General features: G+C 41.8%; 1 protein-coding gene across 4 annotated transcripts in view; it reads right to left on the bottom strand.

The window, feature by feature from the left end:
* Tek (TEK receptor tyrosine kinase) overlaps window positions 1-21,186 on the bottom strand; it is a 135,891-nt gene that overhangs the window by 75,151 nt on the left and 39,554 nt on the right. For 3 of the 4 annotated variants that reach the window (XM_006502930.3, NM_013690.3, NM_001290549.1), the window contains exons 2-4: window positions 18,699-19,010; window positions 1,105-1,215; window positions 547-699 (exon numbers count right to left, since the gene is read on the bottom strand). Coding sequence is in view for 3 of the 4 variants with exons in the window: in NM_013690.3 (NP_038718.2) it covers window positions 547-699; window positions 1,105-1,215; window positions 18,699-19,010 (576 nt within the window). In the remaining variant the exon portion in view is untranslated. The remainder of the gene's footprint in view (window positions 1-546; window positions 700-1,104; window positions 1,216-18,698; window positions 19,011-21,186) is intronic. The other variant, NM_001290551.1, reaches the window with a different exon arrangement.

Raw genomic sequence — 21,186 nt, 5'->3', positions numbered from 1 at the left:
GGAAATGCCTCCATGAGATGTAGGTATGCCTCCAGATGTAAGGTATTTTCTCAATTAGTGGTGGGGGGCAGGGTGTGGGGAGGGACCCTTGTAGGTGGCACCATCTCTGGGCTGGTAGTCTTGGGTTCTATAAGAAAGCAAGCTGAGCAAGCCAGGGAAGGCAAGCCAGTAAGTAACATTCCTCCCTGGCCTCTGCATCAGCTCCTGCTTCCTGACCTGCTTGAGTTCCAGTCCTGACTTTGTTGGTGATGAACAGCAATGTGGAAGTGTAAGCTGAATAAACCTTTTCCTCCCCAACTTGCTCCTGGGACGGGATGTTTGTGCAGGAATAGAAACCCTGACTAAGACACCCACTACTTCTGAACCCCACATCTTCCCTAGAACATATCTTGTCTGCAACTTGCTTGTTAGCCTTTCTATCAAATTCTCAAGGGTGCTTGCTCTCCCTCCATCTTGCTTAGGCAGCATTGCAGGGTGCCATAACTTGAAGCTACAAATAGTAACAACGACATCAGTATAGAACAGTGTGGCCTCTCAGTCACTTACTCCGAACAATCAGCCTGGTGAAGGCTGAGGTGAACAGGTTTCCTCCTATGTACCTGGCCGAGTACACACCAGCATCCTGGGGCTGAGCATGCGGCAAGTGAACTTCTAAAATATCAGGTACTTCATGCCGGGGCACTGAGTGGATGAAGGAGCCTGGCGAGGAAGGAGAACGAAGGAAAAAAGTTTGTGCCCAAACGTGCCTATTTCTTTGTTCTTATAATCAAACACCCTCACAGTCAGACAGTCTTGCACCTTCCCTGATTGAATTTGAAACTCTACTTATATGTTACCATCAGCTTTTATTGTATTTACCTGCACTTTACATGTGTGTGCATGTATGTGCATTCTTTAAAAAAAATTCTACTTCACTTTGCTTGATTAAATAACCAAACGCCTTGTCTAAGAGGGCTTCTGTTATACACAGAATTTGACAAGCTTGGGTCACAGCAGCTTTCTAGACAACTACCCTTAAAATGGCAATATGACAATATCTAATGTGTTAGTTATCACCCAGCATCTCGTGGACAGAAGTAATAGAAGGAGATGAAATAGACTCACCATTTTTGTAAATCACTGCATCTTCTTCTTTAATTAACACCTTTTTGAAAGATATGTTCACATTATCTCCCCTGTCCACGGTCATAGTTAAAGTAGCAGGTAGGAAGGATGCTTTTAAAAGAGAAAAACATAAATAAGTAAATAAATATTCATACATTTTCCTCTAATAAACACTAAATCCCAGTGGATGAGACCCTGCATACACCAAGAATCACCTGGCTTTTCTGATATGAAGAGCAATAGTGCATAATAGACTATATGAGCCTTTTAAAGAATCTAATGAAAGGAATGGTCATTTCCTTTATAAAATACAATTATGTATACACAATATATGAGAATTATGATAATTCTATCCTGTAAATGGCTTGGGAAGTAGGGACATTATGATGATTGACATCTGCCATTACACTATATCCAGGTATTAATTATAAATTATATTATCTATGAATCTGCTACCCTTTCCCAGTCCCTGATATGCTTACTCAAAATGCAAAAGGATTCTAATGGAATATGAGTCCTCAACATAGAAAAGACAATACCGCCCTTCCGCTCGACTCGAGACTCGAGCCCCGGGCTACCTTGCCAGCAGAGTCTTGCCCAACACCCGCAAGGGCCCACACGGGACTCCCCACGGGACCCTAAGACCTCTGGTGAGTGGACCACAGTGCCTGCCCCAATCCAATCGCGCGGAACTCGAGACTGCGGTACATAGGGAAGCAGGCTACCCGGGCCTGATCTGGGGCACAAGTCCCTTCCGCTCGACTCGAGACTCGAGCCCCGGGCTACCTTGCCAGCAGAGTCTTGCCCAACACCCGCAAGGGTCCACACGGGACTCCCCACGGGACCCTAAGACCTCTGGTGAGTGGATCACAGTGCCTGCCCCAATCCAATCGCGCGGAACTTGAGACTGCGGTACATAGGGAAGCAGGCTACCCGGGCCTGATCTGGGGCACAAGTCCCTTCCGCTCCACTCGAGACTCGAGCCCCGGGCTACCTTGACAGCAGAGTCTTGCCCAACACCCGCAAGGGCCCACACGGGACTCCCCACGGGACCCTAAGACCTCTGGTGAGTGGAACACAGCGCCTACCCCAATCCAATCGCGTGGAACTTGAGACTGCGGTACATAGGGAAGCAGGCTACCCGGGCTTGATCTGGGGCACAAACCCCTTCCACTCCACTCGAGCCCCGGCTACCTTGCCAGCTGAGTCGCCTGACACCCGCAAGGGCCCACACAGGATTCCACACGTGATCCTAAGACCTCTAGTGAGTGGAACACAACTTCTGCCAGGAGTCTGGTTCGAACACCAGATATCTGGGTACCTGCCTTGCAAGAAGAGAGCTTGCCTGCAGAGAATACTCTGCCCACTGAAACTAAGGAGAGTGCTACCCTCCAGGTCTGCTCATAGAGGCTAACAGAGTCACCTGAAGAACAAGCTCTTAACAGTGACAACTAAAACAGCTAGCTTCAGAGATTACCAGATGGCGAAAGGCAAACGTAAGAATCCTACTAACAGAAATCAAGACCACTCACCATCATCAGAACGCAGCACTCCCACCCCACCTAGTCCTGGGCACCCCAACACAACCGAAAATCTAGACCCAGATTTAAAAACATTTCTCATGATGATGATAGAGGACATCAAGAAGGACTTTCATAAGTCACTTAAAGATTTACAGGAGAGCACTGCTAAAGAGTTACAGGCTCTTAAAGAAAAGCAGGAAAACACAGCCAAACAGGTGATGGAAATGAACAAAACCATACTAGAACTAAAAGGGGAAGTAGACACAATAAAGAAAACCCAAAGCGAGGCAACGCTGGAGATAGAAACCCTAGGAAAGAGATCTGGAACCATAGATGCGAGCATCAGCAACAGAATACAAGAAATGGAAGAGAGAATCTCAGGTGCAGAAGATTCCATAGAGAACATCGACACAACAGTCAAAGAAAATACAAAATGCAAAAGGATCCTAACTCAAAACATCCAGGTAATCCAGGACACAATGAGAAGACCAAACCTACGGATAATAGGAATTGATGAGAATGAAGATTTTCAACTTAAAGGGCCAGCTAATATCTTCAACAAAATAATAGAAGAAAACTTCCCAAACATAAAAAAAGAGATGCCCATGATCATACAAGAAGCATACAGAACTCCAAATAGACTGGACCAGAAAAGAAATTCCTCCCGACACATAATAATCAGAACAACAAATGCACTAAATAAAGATAGAATATTAAAAGCAGTAAGGGAGAAAGGTCAAGTAACATATAAAGGAAGGCCTATCAGAATTACACCAGACTTTTCACCAGAGACTATGAAAGCCAGAAGAGCCTGGACAGATGTTATACAGACACTAAGAGAACACAAATGCCAGCCCAGGCTACTATACCCGGCCAAACTCTCAATTACCATAGATGGAGAAACCAAAGTATTCCACGACAAAACCAAGTTCACACAATATCTTTCCACGAATCCAGCCCTTCAAAGGATAATAACAGAAAAGAAGCAATACAAGGACGGAAATCACGCCCTAGAACAACCAAGAAAGTAATCATTCAACAAACCAAAAAGAAGACAGCCACAAGAACAGAATGCCAACTCTAACAACAAAAATAAAAGGGAGCAACAATTACTTTTCCTTAATATCTCTTAATATCAATGGACTCAATTCCCCAATAAAAAGACATAGACTAACAGACTGGCTACACAAACAGGACCCAACATTCTGCTGCTTACAGGAAACCCATCTCAGGGAAAAAGACAGACACTACCTCAGAGTGAAAGGCTGGAAAACAATTTTCCAAGCAAATGGACTGAAGAAACAAGCTGGAGTAGCCATTTTAATATCGGATAAAATCGACTTCCAACCCAAAGTTATCAAAAAAGACAAGGAGGGACACTTCATACTCATCAAAGGTAAAATCCTCCAAGAGGAACTCTCAATTCTGAATATCTACGCACCAAATGCAAGGGCAGCCACATTCATTAGAGACACTTTAGTAAAGCTCAAAGCATACATTGCACCTCACACAATAATAGTGGGAGACTTCAACACACCACTTTCTTCAAAGGACAGATCGTGGAAACAGAAACTAAACAGGGACACAGTGAAACTAACAGAAGTTATGAAACAAATGGACCTGACAGATATCTACAGAACATTTTATCCTAAAACAAAAGGATATACCTTCTTCTCAGCACCTCACGGGACCTTCTCCAAAATTGACCATATAATTGGTCACAAAACAGGTCTCAATAGATACAAAAATATTGAAATTGTCCCATGTATCCTATCAGACCACCATGGCCTAAGACTGATCTTCAATAACAACATAAATAATGGAAAGCCAACATTCACGTGGAAACTGAATAACACTCTTCTCAATGATACCTTGGTCAAGGAAGGAATAAAGAAAGAAATTAAAGACTTTTTAGAGTTTAATGAAAATGAAGCCACAACGTACCCAAACCTATGGGACACAATGAAAGCATTTCTAAGAGGGAAACTCATAGCGCTGAGTGCCTCCAAGAAGAAACGGGAGACAGCACATACTAGCAGCTTGACAACACATCTAAAAGCCCTAGAAAAAAAGGAAGCAAATTCACCCAAGAGGAGTAGACGGCAGGAAATAATCAAACTCAGGGGTGAAATCAACCAAGTGGAAACAAGAAGAACTATTCAAAGAATTAACCAAACGAGGAGTTGGTTCTTTGAGAAAATCAACAAGATAGATAAACCCTTAGCTAGACTCACTAAAGGGCACAGGGACAAAATCCTAATTAACAAAATCAGAAATGAAAAGGGAGACATAACAACAGATCCTGAAGAAATCCAAAACACCATCAGATCCTTCTACAAAAGGCTATACTCAACAAAACTGGAAAACCTGGACGAAATGGACAAAATTCTGGACAGATACCAGGTACCAAAGTTGAATCAGGATCAAGTTGACCATCTAAACAGTCCCATATCACCTAAAGAAATAGAAGCAGTTATTAATAGTCTCCCAACCAAAAAAAGCCCAGGACCAGATGGGTTTAGTGCAGAGTTCTATCAGACCTTCAAAGAAGATCTAATTCCAATTCTGCACAAACTATTTCACAAAATAGAAGTAGAAGGTACTCTACCCAACTCATTTTATGAAGCCACTATTACTCTGATACCTAAACCACAGAAAGATCCAACAAAGATAGAGAACTTCAGACCAATTTCTCTTATGAATATCGATGCAAAAATCCTCAATAAAATTCTCGCTAACCGAATCCAAGAACACATTAAAGCAATCATCCATCCTGACCAAGTAGGTTTTATTCCAGGGATGCAGGGATGGTTTAATATACGAAAATCCATCAATGTAATCCATTATATAAACAAACTCAAAGACAAAAACCACATGATCATCTCGTTAGATGCAGAAAAAGCATTTGACAAGATCCAACACCCATTCATGATAAAAGTGTTGGAAAGATCAGGAATTCAAGGCCCATACCTAAACATGATAAAAGCAATCTACAGCAAACCAGTAGCCAACATCAAAGTAAATGGAGAGAAGCTGGAAGCAATCCCACTAAAATCAGGGACTAGACAAGGCTGCCCACTTTCTCCCTACCTTTTCAACATAGTACTTGAAGTATTAGCCAGAGCAATTCGACAACAAAAGGAGATCAAGGGGATACAGATTGGAAAAGAGGAAGTCAAAATATCACTTTTTGCAGATGATATGATAGTATATATAAGTGACCCTAAAAATTCTACCAGAGAACTCCTAAACCTGATAAACAGCTTCGGTGAAGTAGCTGGATATAAAATAAACTCAAACAAGTCAATGGCCTTTCTCTATACAAAGAATAAACAGGCTGAGAAAGAAATTAGGGAAACAACACCCTTCTCAATAGTCACAAATAATATAAAATATCTTGGCGTGACTCTAACTAAGGAGGTGAAAGATCTGTATGATAAAAACTTCAAATCTCTGAAGAAAGAAATTAAAGAAGATCTCAGAAGATGGAAAGATCTCCCATGCTCATGGATTGGCAGGATCAACATTGTAAAAATGGCTATCTTGCCAAAAGCAATCTACAGATTCAATGCAATCCCCATCAAAATTCCAACTCAATTCTTCAACGAATTGGAAGGAGCAATTTGCAAATTTGTCTGGAATAACAAAAAACCTAGGATAGCAAAAAGTCTTCTCAAGGATAAAAGAACTTCTGGCGGAATCACCATGCCAGACCTAAAGCTTTACTACAGAGCAATTGTGATAAAAACTGCATGGTACTGGTATAGAGACAGACAAGTAGACCAATGGAATAGAATTGAAGATCCAGAAATGAACCCACACACCTATGGTCACTTGATCTTCGACAAGGGAGCTAAAACCATCCAGTGGAAGAAAGACAGCATTTTCAACAATTGGTGCTGGCACAACTGGTTGTTATCGTGTAGAAGAATGCGAATCGATCCATACTTATCTCCTTGTACTAAGGTCAAATCTAAGTGGATCAAGGAACTTCACATAAAACCAGAGACACTGAAACTTATAGAGGAGAAAGTGGGGAAAAGCCTTGAAGATATGGGCACAGGGGAAAAATTCCTGAACAGAACAGCAATGGCTTGTGCTGTAAGATCGAGAATCGACAAATGGGACCTAATGAAACTCCAAAGTTTCTGCAAGGCAAAAGACACCGTCAATAAGACAAAAAGACCACCAACAGATTGGGAAAGGATCTTTACCTATCCTAAATCAGATAGGGGACTAATATCCAACATATATAAAGAACTCAAGAAGGTGGACTTCAGAAAATCAAATAACCCCATTAAAAAATGGGGCTCAGAACTGAACAAAGAATTCTCACCTGAGGAATACCGAATGGCAGAGAAGCACTTGAAAAAATGTTCAACATCCTTAATCATCAGGGAAATGCAAATCAAAACAACCCTGAGATTCCACCTCACACCAGTCAGAATGGCTAAGATCAAAAATTCAGGTGACAGCAGATGCTGGCGAGGATGTGGAGAAAGAGGAACACTCCTCCATTGTTGGTGGGAGTGCAGGCTTGTACAACCACTCTGGAAATCAGTCTGGCGGTTCCTCAGAAAACTGGACATAGTACTACCGGAGGATCCAGCAATACCTCTCCTGGGCATATATCCAGAAGATGCCCCAACAGGTAAGAAGGACACATGCTCCACTATGTTCATAGCAGCCTTATTTATAATAGCCAGAAGCTGGAAAGAACCTAGATGCCCCTCAACAGAGGAATGGATACAGAAAATGTGGTACATCTACACAATGGAGTACTACTCAGCTATTAAAAAGAATGAATTTATGAAATTCCTAGCCAAATGGATGGACCTGGAGGGCATCTTCCTGAGTGAGGTAACACATTCACAAAGAAACTCACACAATATGTATTCACTGATAAGTGGATATTAGCCCCAAACCTAGGATACCCAAGATATAAGATATAATTTGCTAAACACATGAAACTCAAGGAGAATGAAGACTGAAGTGTGGACACTATGCCCCTCCTTAGATTTGGGAACAAAACACCCATGGAAGGAGTTACAGAGACGGAGTTTGGAGCTGAGATGAAAGGATGGACCATGTAGAGACTGCCATAGCCAGGGATCCACCCCATAATCAGCATCCAAACGCTGACACCATTGCATACACTAGCAAGATTTTATTGAAAGGACGCAGATGTAGCTGTCTCTTGTGAGACTATGCCGGGGCCCAGCAAACACAGAAGTGGATGCTCACAGTCAGCTAATGGATGGATCATAGGGCTCCCAATGGAGGAGCTAGAGAAAGTAGCCAAGGAGCTAAAGGGATCTGCAACCCTATAGGTGGAACAACATTATGAGCTAACCAGTACCCCGGAGCTCTTGACTCTAGCTGCATATATATCAAAAGATGGCCTAGTCGGCCATCACTGGAAAGAGAGGCCCATTGGACTTGCAAACTTTATATGCCCCAGTACAGGGGAATACCAGGGCCAAAAAGGGGGAGTGGGTGGGCAGGGGAGTGGGGGTGGGTGGATATGGGGGACTTTTGGTATAGCATTGGAAATGTAAATGAGTTAAATACCTAATAAAAAATGAAAAAAAAAATAAAAAAAAAAAAAAAGAAAAGACAATACCATTTGCCTACTCAATTTTCTTTAGGTCTTTTTATGTGGTGCTGATTGCTGCTTTTAAAAAGTGTAAGAGCTTTAGAGCACTCCAAACAAGGAGGAATGGATATAATGCTGCACCTGTTCGTGCTATAAAGACTAAAATACTGAAGAGGATAGACGCAAATGCTTTACCCTCTACTCTTTCGTTAACATGTATGAGCTGATTCAGTTGTAGAACTGGCCAGCACTGAGGGAGAAACAGAAAGGATTCTGTATTTGGCTTCTAGTACCACTGCAGACTGTACCGTATGTCAAGCTTGGAACACAACATTACCTCAGTTGCTTGACTTACTGGAGAACATGTGTGAATGAAAGTATCTAACATTCTTCTAGAACCAAGTGTCTTTAGTGTACACCATAACCTGCAGAGAATGACATTCCATGGAATAAGGTGGGGGGTTATCTTTAGGGAGTGTTAAATCAGTGTTAAAGATAAATGGATTAACACTACAAGGAGATAAGAAACACATACAACCTTCCTAGAGGACAAGAAATAATGGATGTCAACAGAAGACTGAAAAAGAGAACAGATGAGGACAAAGAAAATTATGACACAAAAACTACAAATAAAGTAACAGAAGATAAACTAAATGCATGTAAAAAGATAGGGAAGGAATATATATATGTATATTTTTTTTCCTGGTACTGTCCTCATTAACTATACATGAAATAATACACTAAACTAACTACAAGAACCTAATCTTGCAGTACTTACATTGGGAAAGTATTTTTAATGCTAGAAGTATTTAGGAATCAAGGTAGTCTTTATGTGGTGAGACAGAGCCATCTAGTAAAATCTTATTAGAAAATCTCAGGGGGCTTTGGGGATAGCATTTGAAATGTAAATAAAGAAAATATCTAATTAAAAAATAAAAATAAATAAAATATTAAAAAGATTTCACACATGGGGCTTGTTTATGTACTAACATAAGTCCTTCAAAACCCGTGAAAGAAAACCCTAACAGTAAAAGGAAGGAACTGACAGGTCTCCTAGCAGAGTGGCAGCTTTCTGAAACCAACTGATCAGGCAGACCAAAAACTACCAAGGAAAAATACAGACAGCTTGAATAATACCACTAAAGGCCTTCAGAAACTCATGCAACCCAACCCCCAGTGGCGTGAATGCTACAAAGCACACCTGCATAAATAAAAGACTCTCTGATAAGAAACCACCTGAATCAGAAATCTACAGCAGAATATCTTGCACTTAATGGAAAAATAGTAAAATCCCTACAGCATTTTGGTCCAAGACCAAGTCTTAAATGAAATCAAAAAGGACCTGTCAATGTATCTGTTGGTCAATGTCTTAATTCTTGCTTTATCCTTGACTTTTGGATGGGGGCTGGATTGTAAGACTTTATCAAGTGTTTTGTGTATCTCTTTAGCTTAGACAGCTACCTTGTTGTGGTGATTTGAATATCCTTGGCCCAGGGAGTGGCACTATTAGGAGGTGTGGCCTTGTTGGAGGAAGTGTGTGTTATTGTGGGTATGGGCAATGAGACCCTTCTCCTAACCATGTGGGAGTCATTCTTCTCCTAGTGGCCTTCAGATAAGATGTAGAACTCTCAGCTCCTCCTGAACCATGCCTGCCTAAACTGCCTGGATGCTGCCATGTTCTCATCTTGATAACAATGGGCTGTAAGCTAGCTGTAACCTGTAAGCTAGCCCCGATTAAATGTTGTCCGTGTAAGAGGTGCCTTGGTTATGGTATCTGTTCATACCAGTAAAACCTTAACTAAGATACTTGTGAAAGCAGGAAGTGCCTCTGAACCACACTGAGAAGGCTTTGGTGATGCTTTTGGGGGGTGGGGGCGGGGGTAGGGGGATAGGGGGTGGGAGTGGAGGTGTTATGTTCTGTGGCTGCTAACTGAAGAAACTGACTTTCCTGTCAGGTCTCCCTTGTACGGGCAAACCGGGAGGGAGCAAAGTATAGAGCAAGAAATAGAGAAGCAGTATGAACAGTGGAAACACACAGCCTCAGGCATGAATCCATCCTCTGACACACACCAGATTCCTCTGCAAATCCCAGCTTTCTCATCTGTAATCCAGAAGCGAAATCCACCATGAAGGTAGTTATGAATGTGAAGCGGTAGAAGCCAAGCCTCAGGGCGCTCATGATGTCCTTGCCAAATAACAATAAATGACATCACTGGAGGGATGAGCCTGTAGTGTGGGTGTGGGTGGCAGGAGCTAAAATGGAAAGAAAGCAGGGACAGGGGCCATAGGTGTGGAGGGAGGCTTTGGAGAGGTCCTTCTTCTCATCTTGACAATTCGGCAGCCCTAACACGCCAAGTTCTTCCTGACTGGGAGAGACTCCTGTGAGAATGTTTCTGATCATTTCATCTTTGTGACTTTCTCTGCAGTTTGTTTATGTTTTCTCCCCTTTGTGTGGAGATTGTTTAGCTGAGCGTGGGACTTCTCACTGAGCATTGTACTCAGAAAGGAACTCAGAATCCTCGTAGGCTTCATTCCAACATAGCTTTTTCCCCACCACTCTGGGGCTCTTTTATTATTTCAGACTTGGTCTCTTAGCTCCCTGTTTTCTTAAGGGCACCTTCACACCAAAGGTCTGCAACCGTCTGCCTGCATGAATGGCTCCAAGCTGGTCGTTCTTTGCAAAGTACCAGCAAAGGAGTCAAATTGTGTGCCGGACTTCAGGCATTTGGAAGCTTGTTATATATTCATCGTGCACTTATCAAGGCCATATGACTTGCCTGGATCACAAGAGCAAGCACCATTTAATAGTGCTGTGGGCCAAACACTGATCTAAACACATTATAAGAGTTTGTTTTTCATAATATCCCTATGACATAAGCACTGCCATTATCCCCATTTTACAAATGAGACTAAGGTTCAGAGAGTTTAAGTAATCTAGCTCAAGGTCACACATCAATTCCAGGAAAGTCAGGTTTTTTCCTCTTGTTTTGTTTTGCTTGTTAGTTTGTTTTAGTGAGGGAGCTATGGTGGTTTGAATAGAAATAGACTCATGTATTTGAATGGTTGGACTATAGGAAGTGGAATTATTTTAAGATGTAGCCCTTTTGGAGAAAGTTTGTCACTGGTGAGGGGGCGGGGGATGGAGGTAGCCTTTGTGGTCTTAGAAGCTCAGATCAGTCAAATCAGCTGCTGCCTTCAGATCAAAAGGCAGAACTTAGCTCCTTCTCAGTCACCATATTTGCATGCCTTCTGTCTTGTTTCCTGCCATGGTGATAATAGACTAAACCTGTGGACTGCAAGCCAGTCACAATGAAATGTTTTCCTTTATAGGAGTTGCTGTGGTCATGGTGTCTCTTCATCGCTGTGAAACCCTAAGGCAGAAGCTCTCGGGTTATATGTTAGTGTTCACAAGACTTCTCGGGTCAACCACTTCATTTTATAAATGAGGTTCCTGAGAGTCCTATACTGGAAGATGACATGCGTAAGATCGTCCTGGAAAAATAAGAACACACGTCATTTGTTCACTTAAGAGCAGGAGGAAAAAGCAGATGAGAGCAAACGTTATATGCAAAGCTGATCTCCCGGATGGAAAGAGCTGAGTCCTTTTTGGGTGGTTTGGGTTCTTAGTGTTAGTGTGAGAGCTGAGACACAGGCTCAGGACCGCACCCATCCACCTCAGCTTGTGTTCTCTAGTCTGCATCCCTACCCCCATCACTCTTGTCTAAGACAAAGATTGTATTCCTTCACTCATTTCCTTTCCCTTACACCTCACCAGCTCTTACTCATCCATCAGTCTGTATTTGTGTGCCTACAGGGCCTTACACATCCTGGAATCCAGGTTAGGTGGCTTCATGGTGACCCTCCAAATACCCTGCCCTTTCCTTGTCACAGCCTTGCTTTCAGGATATGACTCCTGTAGCTCCACTGAGGCTCCAGGAGGGCAGGACCACATCTGTCTTGAAAGACAGAAGCTGCTGATAGCTGCAGCTAGGCCTTGCAATCTCCTAGGTGCAACACTGAGTACAAAAAAAAAAAAAAGAACCAAAAAACAAAACGACGAGCTAGCTCCCTGTTTTAATGAGGTCTTAGTAACACTCATTATGCATTTGGAAAAGACTAATTTCCAGATGAATAATTAGTAAAGTTGCCAGAGAAATGTTTTCTGGAAAGTTTCCAATATATGACATACTCAAAATAATTATAGGAAAAAAATTATATGAATGTGGGCTGAGTAAAGGGCTTCTGGTTTCAGTCCCCAGCACCACATAAACCAGGTATGGTACCGTACTCTTGGAATCTCAATATTTGGGAAGTAGCACAGAAGTTCAAAGGTCATCCTTAGCTACATACTAACCTTGAAGTCAGCATGGATTACATAAGTCCCTGTCTCAAAAAGAAGAATAAATTTATGTATTTGATTTCAAGACTTTTTTCCTGTCTTTTAAAAAATACTCTAGACGTGCTCTTATTATTTAGATACAGATGACTCCACTATAACCATTTCATAATCATGATTTGGCAGTTTGGTGTTCTATTGTAAAGTCAGTTCTCAAAATGAATCTAGGAAAAGAAAAAAACTTCCATTTCTTCTCCTGGCTCATTCTGAAACAGACCTTTAGATCTAAAACTGTTACAAATTTTGTCTGTAACTCACCACCCAAAAATGAAATCTCTGTTGATGTTTGAGCAGAGTGCTGTTGATTGTTTTGGACGATGATTTCATTGATTAAACAAACAAACAAACAAAACCATTTGGATTGTTGGGGTGTGCAAGCCAATTTAAGCCATGTTTGGCACATCTCAAATGGATTTTCCACTTCCTCCCCGGTTGCATGAGTTAGCAGCCAGGGCAATGAACATATCCTTATCATTCTGTGTTCCTGGACAGGCCTGTGAGTTCCCATGAACATGTGCACATGTATGCAGATGTGTGTTCTGGTATGCACTCACATGTGGGCTCATGTGAAGACAACTACTGGAGCTGTTCCAGAAAGGAGATGTCTGATCTTTTCATTGCAATATGGTATCTCACTCACTTGGAGCTTAAGCATTAGCCTAGGCTGGCTAGCTAGCTATCCTAAGGGTTCCTACTGGCTCTGCTCTGCCCTCCAAGCTTTGAGATTGCAAGCATGACGTTTTGTTTTGTTTTGTTTTGCTTTTTTGCAAGAATTCTGGGATCCTTGTAATCACAGGCGAGCACTTTGCTGACAGCGCCATCACCTTAGCCCTCCCAAGATATTTTACTACAGAGCCTAGAGGCAGTGGTGTAAAGACATAACTTAGAAAGTCTTCCTGATACCACAATCCATACTGCTTTCTCTATGACACATTCTGCGCCCCACCCCCATTGAATGGCCAACAGGAAAGGCAGACCAACCATCAGTCGAAGATGTTCTTACTGTCCAAATATAGGTGGAAATGTGTCACCTCTTTGTCTGTTTTCTATGTGCTCCACAATTAGGACACACCCTAAAATCCTGAGTAGGAAAACTAATTCCTGGGTGTGGTGGTTCTTGCACTTGGGAGGGTGAAGACAAAATGTTGCCAAGAGTTTGCAGCCAGCCAGGGCTACATTGTCTCACAACAAACTGGTGCAAATTATTTGGCTACACTGTGAACTCCAAGATTGTGGGGTTTTTTTGTTTTTGTTTTTGTTTTCTGAAGAAAGCTGTTTGTAGTTGTAGTGTAGCTCAGCCTTTAATCACACCTTTAACCCCTCTGGTTGGAATACAGACACACCCTTAGAAGACACTTTAATGCGGAAACAATGGAGGAAAAGTTAGTTTGTAGAAGGAAGCATCCATATTTGAAAGCGGTATCTAATTGAGTGGCAGACAAAGTGACAAATCAGAGAAAGAGTTGACAGAATAGGATACGCCCAACTCTCATGAGCAGAGAGAGGAAAGGGGAGCAATGGAAAGGGGGTGGGGCCATTGTACAGAGACAGGTTGAATAGAGAGAACAAGAGAGACACAGGTGAAGACAGAAGGAGACAGAGAGTGAGATGTAACTAGAAGATCAGAACACATGGCTAGAGTTAGTTTGAGGTCAAGTAGAGCAATTCAGGAGTGGCTCAAAGTGAGAAACCAGATTGAATCTGTCAGCTTTGAGAGGAGTTTGAGTCAGAACAACTGAGTCGAACCAGTCAGCCAGAGTTCAGAAATAACTAGAAAGGATGATTTTAGTCATTAATAAGTTTCAGAGGCTGAACACATTCTAGGCCTAGATTAGATTGTACGGAAGCTAGAAGCTTCCTGAACTAAGCCTAGGTTAACAGACGGAAGCAGTAAGCCTCCAAGATGGCAATTACCCAGGCAAATAAAAGCTACTTTTATAACAAACAAGACACCAAAATAAAAAACCAAACAACAACAAACCACTGAAGTACTACTCTCTAATGTGCTATAAGAGCAGTTGAAACTTGACTTTGAGCCAGATAGTGCTAGTCATGTTGAAGCACCTCATTTGATTTTCAGAAGCACCTGGAAACAATCTTCATCCTCCTTGATGTTCAAATAAGGAATTCCTCTGACTTTAATTGAAGAACCTGTCCTGACCAGAACACCTAGACAGACCACAGCTGTCTTCCGGTCTCACGTCTCCACTCTTCTGCTCTGGTTCCTGTCGGGGCCTTCAGTAGAAACCTTGTGCCTTTAAAGCCAGTGCTCAGACTGAAGAGAGAACTGTTAACACTGAGGCTGCTATACAAAGGTCTCTGTAGGAGCCATGATCACAGTTTCTGAACTAGGGACCATGCCATCCCATTTCTACTGTTTATAAGCAGCTTATGTTGAATTAAGTTACTTTATACAAGCATTATATAAAGCAGTGTGCTCCTGGGGTCAAGCTTCATATATGCATAAAGACAGACAGGTATGTACATATGTAATCTTATTGAAAATTTAACATAACAATGTAGGTATTATTATACCCATTCCACAGATAGGGAGAAATGAGACCAACAGACGTTAACTAACTTGCTTCAAGCTGTACAGCTGGTGAATGATAAAGAATTCAAATCTGGAGGATATAAGTGTAAAAGCTACCCCATCTTAACTATTGCTCACCATCCAAACCTGCCTTGTGTCATTTAACTGAACTTAAAATATCCTGTTCCTCTGGGAGCCAGGTTCATGGTCTGGATGTCTCATTAGTGATAGTTTGTAACTCCCAAAACACTGTTCAATATGCTCTACATATTACCATTCGTATTTCATTAAGAGTGACCTCGTGAGAGCCCCAAGAGGGAATGTTGACACTTTACACTCTAAGTGAATGGGGCACAAATCTCAGACGATCGTCATTAGGAATGTGGAAACTCAGCAAATGACACAGGCTTTACACAAATCAAACCCAAATGACATGTGAAAAATAACAGAGCTGCCCATCAGCCATGATAGCTTTGGCACACCTCATATCCCTTTGTTCAACCTCTGCTCCCCCTGTGGAGAGCTGCAACCCTGGGAATGTCTGCCCTGCGCTTTTCCCACTTGCCCTGATGTCATTTAAAGGTGAACAGTATAGTTTTGCTTTTAAAAAGAAAACTCCTTTGTTTGTGAGGAATCGAGATTTTTATCACTTTTGACCTTAAGTTGAGCTTGCTGCCTCCAAATATTTTACCTAGTGAACTTAGCAAATTCAAAGGAATGATTTCAGGTGGATGTCAGAGAGGGGCTGACCCTGAATTCTTGCCACTCATGGTACAGTCTGTGGTAGGGTAGGCACTTGCCTCTGGGCCCTTTGGTTCCAACACAGGAGTCCCAGGGCTTGCTTAGCAAACTTCAGAGCCAAAGTCTCCATTTGGAAAGAGCCACAGGTGACTTGTATACACCTTCAAGGATCTAAAAGGCCCTGTAAGAGCCAGGGAGACGGTTCAGCAGGTAAAGGCAGTTGCTGCCAAGTTTGGCCACCTAAGTTTGATCCCTGTGCCGATCAAATGTGGAGAGAGAACACCAACTTTATAAAGTTGTCCTCTGACCTCTATACCTATGCTGGTATGGTCACACACACACACACACAACAATCAAAACTAAAAGAAATAAAAGCTCTGCAGATTCTAAAATCAAAATGTGCAGAAGTATTCAATTTACCTGCATCAGCTTTATCATTTAGAATAAATCCCTGAGAGGTATGGAATATGGATCAGTGGTTAAGAACACTTGTTCTTGCAGAGGACCTGGGTTCAGTTCTCTGCACTTACATGGTAGCTCACAACTGTCTGTAACTCTAGGTCCAGGGAATCCAACACCATCTTCTGGCTTCTGCAGGAAGCAGGCACACATATGGTGCACAGTCATACGTGTAGCAAAACACAGTTGCACATAAAAAAAAAAACTTTAAAAAAAAACCCTTGAAAGTACTAACAATCTCTTTATTTCATGAAGTGACAAACCTTGAGTTCTGTGCTTAGGCAACAAAATCTTTACAAGGATGAATTTATTTGAGGCATCACCCATTCCAAGAAGGTGGCTGATGGGTGAGGGGTCAAATCAGTCCTTTGAGATCAAGGCAAGGTCATCACAGCATGAAATCTGTGCCTTCCTCACAGAAGACAGCAGCAAATCCATCAGACACATCCACGTCCAGAGCCACTCTCCCCCCCCCACCCCCCTTTCTTTCTCAGAAGGCTCTCAAAATTCCCCCTCAGTATGCTAATATTTTTTGAATGGAGCCTGGGTGCTCAATCACTAAAAGAGAAGCATGGTCCCCTTCCCAGAATGGTGACTTACAAAGAGGGTCACAGTTTCTCATTCTTTTTTAAAAAACCATGCTCTTTGCATTGTTAGTTTGCAGGACTCCTCACTCAGACTCTAAGCTCAGCTATTTGACTTCTCCAGGGCAATAAAATGACAGGTTAGTAATAGCATGCAGGTCCCAGTCTAGAGTTCAAGAAGTCCCAAGTTTGCATTGTTCTCTTCCCCCTCTTTCATCTCCGTGAGAACATACCTGGGTTAGTCTGCCATAGACAATAGACATACTGAGCCAAGCCAAGTTCCTCCAGCCAAGGTCAGTCCTATAAAGCTATAACTAATTAGCACTACACAGTTTTTAAGTCCAATTTTTTTAAGCTACAAAGGTTTTTAGCTGTGTTTCTACTTATGGTTATGTTACACAAAATTTTGTTCAAATATTTAATTAAATAAATCATTAATACTGATTAATAATGATTATATTATATAATTGTTTTGTTTATCTAACTATATTACATTTATATAACTATAAATTATATCAAATAAATAGTAATAATAAATAATTAAATAAGTAATTGTTTAAAATAAAAACATCATTGATACAAGAAACCAATGAAATTGGGTTACAGGTAGATACTTCCCATTGAATTTGTCTATTTTTAATTAATTTATTAATTTTAAGGAATTTTCAGATTATCTATGTGTATGAGTGCTTTGCCTGCATGTCTGTCTGTATATCTGTGGCCTGTTGCCCTCAGAGGTCATAAAAGCACATTGGATGGTTGTGGTCCACATGTACATGCGTGTTAAGAATGAAATCCAAGCCAGGCAGTGGTGGGGCATGCCTGGGAGGCAGAGGCAGGCAGATTTCTGAGTTCAAGGCCAGCCAGGTCTACAAAGTAAGTTCTAGGACAGCCAGGACTACACAGGAAAACCCTGTCTCAAAAACAAAAACAAAAACAAAAACAAAAACAAAAACAAAAACAAACAAAACAAAACAAAACAAAACAAAACAAAAATCAAGTCCAGGTCTTCTGAGAGAGCAACAACTGTTCTTAACCTCTGAGCTCTCTCTCTCTCTCTCTCTCTCTCTCTCTCTCTCTCTGTGTGTGTGTGTGTGTGTGTGTGTGTGTGTGTGTGTGTTCTGAGTGTGGGTATGTTCAAATGCATGCAAGTGGCCTCAAAGGCCCAAAGAGAGTGTCAAGATATTCACTGGTGTTACAGGCACTGTGAGCCTCGAGATGTGGGTCCTAGGAACCTTGCCCAGCTCTCCTACAAGATAAAACAAGAGCTCCAGACTGCTGGGCCAGCTTTTCTGCTACCTTCCTGAAAAAAACTCTTAGAGCATATTTTCCTTTAAACCATTAACTACCTTTAGGAATATGTATAAACAAACCAAAAAATCAAATAAATAAAATACATCAGCAATGTTAAAATAGGCAATATTCTTGGTAAAGACATTTTCATATTATATACATGCAGTATAATTATATGTGCATAATGTTATGAATCAATTTGAATGTACAATATATTTCATTTATATTATCAACTGGGCATGATATATATAATAAGAGTTTGGCCTGACTGGTCCCAGTTTAGGGAGAGGGTTAGACTGGGCTGTATCTTTTATCTCTAACATTCTGTGTAGCAGAGATAAGCAACTCTGAGGAAGACAGCGCCTTCAGTTTCTACACTCAGGCAGTCTGTGCAACCTCAAAGACAACAGTGGTCAAATGTGTGTGTGCCCCACTGAATCCAAGCTGTTCAGCACTTAGAGCATGTTACCTTGTTGACGCATCTTCATGGTCCGTATCCTTATAGCCTGTCCTCGAACTCGACCTTCACAGAAATAAGCACCATTAATCTTACTGGCCTTTTCTCTCTTCCAAACAACTTTTTTCGCCCATTCTCTGGTCACATCTTGAGTAACCTCCAGTGGATCTTGGTGCTGGTTCATTAAGGCTTCAAAGTCCCTTCCTATGGTGATGGGCTCATGGGGGTGCCACCCAGAGGCAATGCAGGTGAGGGATGTTTCGGCATCAGACACAAGAGGTAGGGAATTGATCAAGATCAGGTCCATGGCGCCTTCTACTACTCCTAAAAAGAAAAAGAGAGCATGATACATGGCAGCCATCAACATGACTCCTCAAGTAAAGCTCCTCTTGCCTAAAGCCTCATTTAAAAACAGTCATTGGATCTCTTAGGGTCTGCAAGGGATATGTCCTATGGGCAGGCACCAATCCGTAACACTATTACTGATGTCATGTTGTGCTTGCAGTCAGGAGCCTAACATGGCTGTCCTCTGAGAGGCTCTACCAGCAGCTGACTGAGACAGATGCAGATACTTACAGTCAAGCATTGGACCGAAGTCAGAGACCTCTATGGAAGAATAGGAGAAGGACTGAAGAAACTGATGGGGATGCCAACCCCATAGGGAGACCACAGTCTCAATTAACCCAGACCCCTGCGAGCGCTCAGAGACTAAGCCACCAGAGCATACATGGGCTGGTCCAAGGGCCCCTTGCACATGTAGCAGACAACTTCTTTGTCTGGCCTCAATGGGATACACCTAATCCTGTAGAGACTTGATGCCCCCCTTGGGGGGGGGGTACCCTCTCAGAGGTGAAGGAAAGGGGGATGGGGAGAAGAACTCTGCAAGGGGGGACCTGGAGAGGGTAACATTAGGGATATAAATAAATAAAATAATTAATTAATAAAAAATAGTTATATGAACAATCATTTTAAAATGTTCTGATCATGTGCCTGTATCCCACTGGACAGAATCAAAATTCTTTACCAAGGAATCAAGTCCTTTCATCTGCTAGACCTTACTTCTTCCACTTCCCCACTGCATACCTGATCTGCAATAGACTTGAACATAATGTGTGTGTGTGTGTGTGTGTGTGTGTGTGTGTGTGTGTGTGTGTACAAGTATGTATGTACAATATATGCTCTACTATATTGATTGAGGCATAGTTAGGCATTAATTAAATGCTTGCTCAATTAAGCTAAGAAATGAAGATAGTATAATATTATTAATAAATTATCATTATTAGTTTTTAATTAGTGAATTGATTTTAGAATACTGCCCACTAAGCACACTAAAGGTCTGTATCAACAACTATATCCACTTATGCTAACTTTATAGACCTTCATTTTCAAAATATTATTTAAAAAAACTCAGAAGAGCGGGGGGGGGGGGGGTGGAGGGGGCGACAAAATGTGTCAGTGTCACAAAAATGGTGACAAAAGAGACTTCCTCTTGGAGTAGTTTAGACCAAGAGCAAGGCCATCCCTCTCCCTAGGAAAAATCTGTGTGAAACTTGGCCTGAGGTCTGTCTGTATTACCGGGCTGTTATACATGTTTTACTTGTGTCTGTCCTAGCTGTCTGTCTATGTTCCCTGTTGTAACAAAGGGCTCTGCTCCGTATTTATTGAACAGCACAGAAAGCATGGTAGGGGAAGGCACGCGGGATACGTCTAGACAGTGAATTTTAAGAGTTGTACACAGGGGAAACTTTAGTACTCCAGAATAGCACCTAAAACCACGTGAAGATGTAATCAACCTACATCCATGTTGCTTTGAACTGTTACAGTGTTTGTTGTTTAAGGTTGTTCTCAACCTGATGGCTGCTTTCAGCATATTATTACCACAGTATACACACATATGTAGATTATTCATGGTCAGGGGTGTGGAGAGTACCTAGTTAAGATTAAAACTATGCATTGCCTTAGGGTATAAAAGCTGATTGCATGGGAAATCCAAGGCAGGGTAAGGGTCACTTACATTGCTTTCTTAAAGGCAGGTTAAACCAGTTAGAAGGCACAGTACACGGTAGGACAGCAGATTGAATACATAGACTTAAGTAACCTCAGAGTATATTACAAACTTAGTTGTAGTCTGGCAAAAGTCCAGTCTCTTCAAAAGCAGGAGATATTTTCAGAAAAATATTACTATGGTTCCACATTAAGTTCTTATCGAGATTAGCGAGATGATGTCTAAGGAAACACTTCATCTCCCTCTGGGCTCATTTACATCATCTTTACAGTGGTGCTGGTAAGTCCTTTGCCCGATAAAGACTAAATACCATAAAATACTTACAGGTCTTATAGGTGATGTCAGTCATACACACACACACACACACACACACACACACACACACACACACACACCTAGCACCTGATGACCATAATTCATTTCCTTTTACTCTATTTCCTGAATGCCTAACACTAAACCTCATCCACTGCCTGACCTTTAACATTTATTTAAGAA

This window comes from Mus musculus, chromosome 4 (genome assembly GCF_000001635.26).
Source record: "Mus musculus strain C57BL/6J chromosome 4, GRCm38.p6 C57BL/6J".
Lineage (NCBI taxonomy): Eukaryota > Metazoa > Chordata > Mammalia > Rodentia > Muridae > Mus > Mus musculus.
This window is presented reverse-complemented; position numbering and strand designations above follow the sequence as displayed.